The sequence below is a fragment of the Coregonus clupeaformis genome, chromosome 5 (genome assembly GCF_020615455.1).
Source record: "Coregonus clupeaformis isolate EN_2021a chromosome 5, ASM2061545v1, whole genome shotgun sequence".
Classification (NCBI taxonomy): Eukaryota; Metazoa; Chordata; class Actinopteri; order Salmoniformes; family Salmonidae; genus Coregonus; species Coregonus clupeaformis.
This window is the reverse complement of record NC_059196.1, coordinates 44,098,768-44,101,267: the sequence shown is the minus strand read 5'-3', so window position 1 is coordinate 44,101,267 and position 2,500 is coordinate 44,098,768. Positions and strand designations below refer to the sequence as shown.

Below are 2,500 nucleotides of genomic sequence, written 5' to 3'. Positions count from 1 at the left end.
CCTTCTAGGGGTTATTTTCCCTCTTCTTGTCTCCGGGTAAAACACCCGGTGTGCTGTAGTTACATCCTGTTGTTGGTCCTTATTGTCCCAGTATGCTGGCTGGCTGGCTGCCAACACTAACCTACAGACAGTTCTGATACCTCTCCCTCTCTACCTCCCTCTCTCCCTCCCTACCTCTCCCTCCCTACCTCTCTACCTCTCCCTCTCTACCTCTCCCTCTCTACCTCTCCCTCCCTACCTCTCCCTCTCTCCCTCTCTACCTCTCCCTCTCTACCTCTCCCTCCCTCCCTCTCCCTCCCTACCTCTCTACCTCTCCCTCTCTACCTCTCCCTCCCTACCTCTCCCTCTCCCTCTCTACCTCTCCCTCTCTACCTCTCCCTCCCTCCCTCTCCCTCCCTCCCTCTCTACCTCTCCCTCTCTACCTCTCCCTCCCTCCCTCTCCCTCCCTACCTCTCTACCTCTCCCTCCTACCTCTCCCTCTACCTCTCCCCTCACCTCCTCTCTACCTCTCCCTCTCTACCTCTCCCTCCCTCTCACCTCCCCTCCCTACCTTTCCCTCCCTACCTCTCCCTCCCTCTCTACCTCTCCCTCCCTACCTCTCCCTCCCTCCCTCTCCCTCCCTCCCTCTCACCTCTCTCCCCTCCCTCTCTACCTCTCCCTCCCTACCTCTCCCTCCCTACCTCTCCCTCCCTACCTCTCCCTCTCTACCTCTCCCTCCCTACCTCTCCCTCCCTCTCTACCTCTCCCTCCCTACCTCTCCCTCCCTCCCTCTCACCTCTCCCTCTCTACCTCTCCCTCCCTACCTCTCCCTACCCTACCTCCCTACCTCTCCCTCCCTCCCTCTCCCTCCCTCCCTCTCCCTCCCTCCCTCTCCCTCCCTCCCTATCTCTCCCTCCCTACCTCTCCATACCTCTCCCTCCCTATCTCTCCCTCCCTACCTCTCCCTCCCTACCTCTCCCTCCCTCCCTACCTCTCCCTCCCTACCTCTCCATCCCTACCTCTCCTCCCCCCTCCCTCCCTCTCCCTCCTCCCTCCCTCCCTCCTCCCTCCCTCCCCTCCCTCTCCTACCTCTCCCTCCCTACCTCTCCCTCCCTACCTCTCCCTCCCTCTCTCCTCCCTACCTCTCCCCCTCCTCCCTCCCTACCTCTCCCTCCCTACCTCTCCCTCCCTCCCTCCCTCCCTCCCCCCTCCCTTCTCTACCTCTCCCTCCCTCCCCCCCTCCCTCTCTCTCCCTCCCTCTCTACCTCTCCCTCTCCCCTCCCTCTCTACCTCTCCCTCCCTCCCCCGCCCTCCCTATCTCTCCCTCCCTCCCTACCTCTCCCTCCCTACCTCTCCCCACCTACCTCTCACTGCAAGGCTGATGTTATGTATAACCATGCATGGCTGAGGATAGGCTGAAAAGTTGGGTTTTAAAACTTTACTATTCTGATCGAAAAAAAAATTCACAGTGAAATATTATGGAAAACAAAACCGTTCCTAACCCCATATTCACCCCATATCCCAAAATAGTATCTTTCAAGCGGTTGCAACTGCTTTGCAAATCAAGGGTGGAAAGGAAGAGAGGAGGGAAAGGATAAGTAAAAATGAAAGGCCACCTTGGCACATTCCCACATTAAAATGGATGAAGACTAGTTCGATCCTTGAGCAACCTGGTCATGCTATGCAGAGTTGCACAAATCCAATTAAGCATGCTTCCCCCTTTACTCCCAAACACACTCAACCTTACCCCCACATCAAACAAGCACACACACACACACTCACACACAAAGACACAAACACTACCACCCCCCCCACCCCACCCTACACCCCCCCCCCCACCCCCACTGTGTCCCTCTGTCCTACCGATAGTGCAGTGCTCTCCATTCCACCCCGGGCTGCATTCACACTTCCCGTCCTTGCAGGTGCCGTGCTCGCTGCAGCGCGGGTGACACGCCCGCTGCTCACACCCGGCGCCCATCCAGCCGTCATCACAGCGACAGGTGCCCGACACGCAGATGCCATGGCCACCACAGTCCGCTGCACAAATCTCTGTGGGAGCCGGGGAGATAGAGATTATAGAGGAAGAGGGAGGAAGACATAGAGAAAGAGAATGAGAGAGAGAAATGGAGGAGGAGGACGAGGAGGAGGGGGAGGAGGAGGAGGAGGAGGAGGAGGAGGGGAGGAGGAGGAGGAGGAGGGAGGAGGAGGAGGGAGGAGGGGGGAGGGGGAGGAGGGAGGAGGAGGAGGAGGGGAGGGGGAGGAGGAGGAGGAGGAGGAGGAGGAGGAGGAGACGGGACAGGGTGACAGGGGGTGAAGAGAAGAACAAAGCCAGGAGTTATTGTGAGGAAGAGGGACCTGCCACGCTCCACTACCTTGTCTGGTGGCCGCTGAAAAGACATTCCTGCACCTCATAAGGGACCAATCCCTTTTGACAATACAAATCTAATAAGACCATTACAAAGAAAGGACATGGATTGCGGAGGCCTTGGCTAAATGTATGCTTCTCCTTTTGCCTTCTTTT

General features: G+C 57.9%; 1 protein-coding gene across 1 annotated transcript in view; it reads right to left on the bottom strand.

The window, feature by feature from the left end:
- Positions 1-2,500, bottom strand: part of tenm4 (teneurin transmembrane protein 4) — a 586,910-nt gene that overhangs the window by 179,880 nt on the left and 404,530 nt on the right. The window contains exon 12 of the mRNA XM_041876707.2: positions 1,843-2,028. Within this exon, the coding sequence (XP_041732641.2) occupies positions 1,843-2,028 (186 nt within the window). The remainder of the gene's footprint in view (positions 1-1,842; positions 2,029-2,500) is intronic.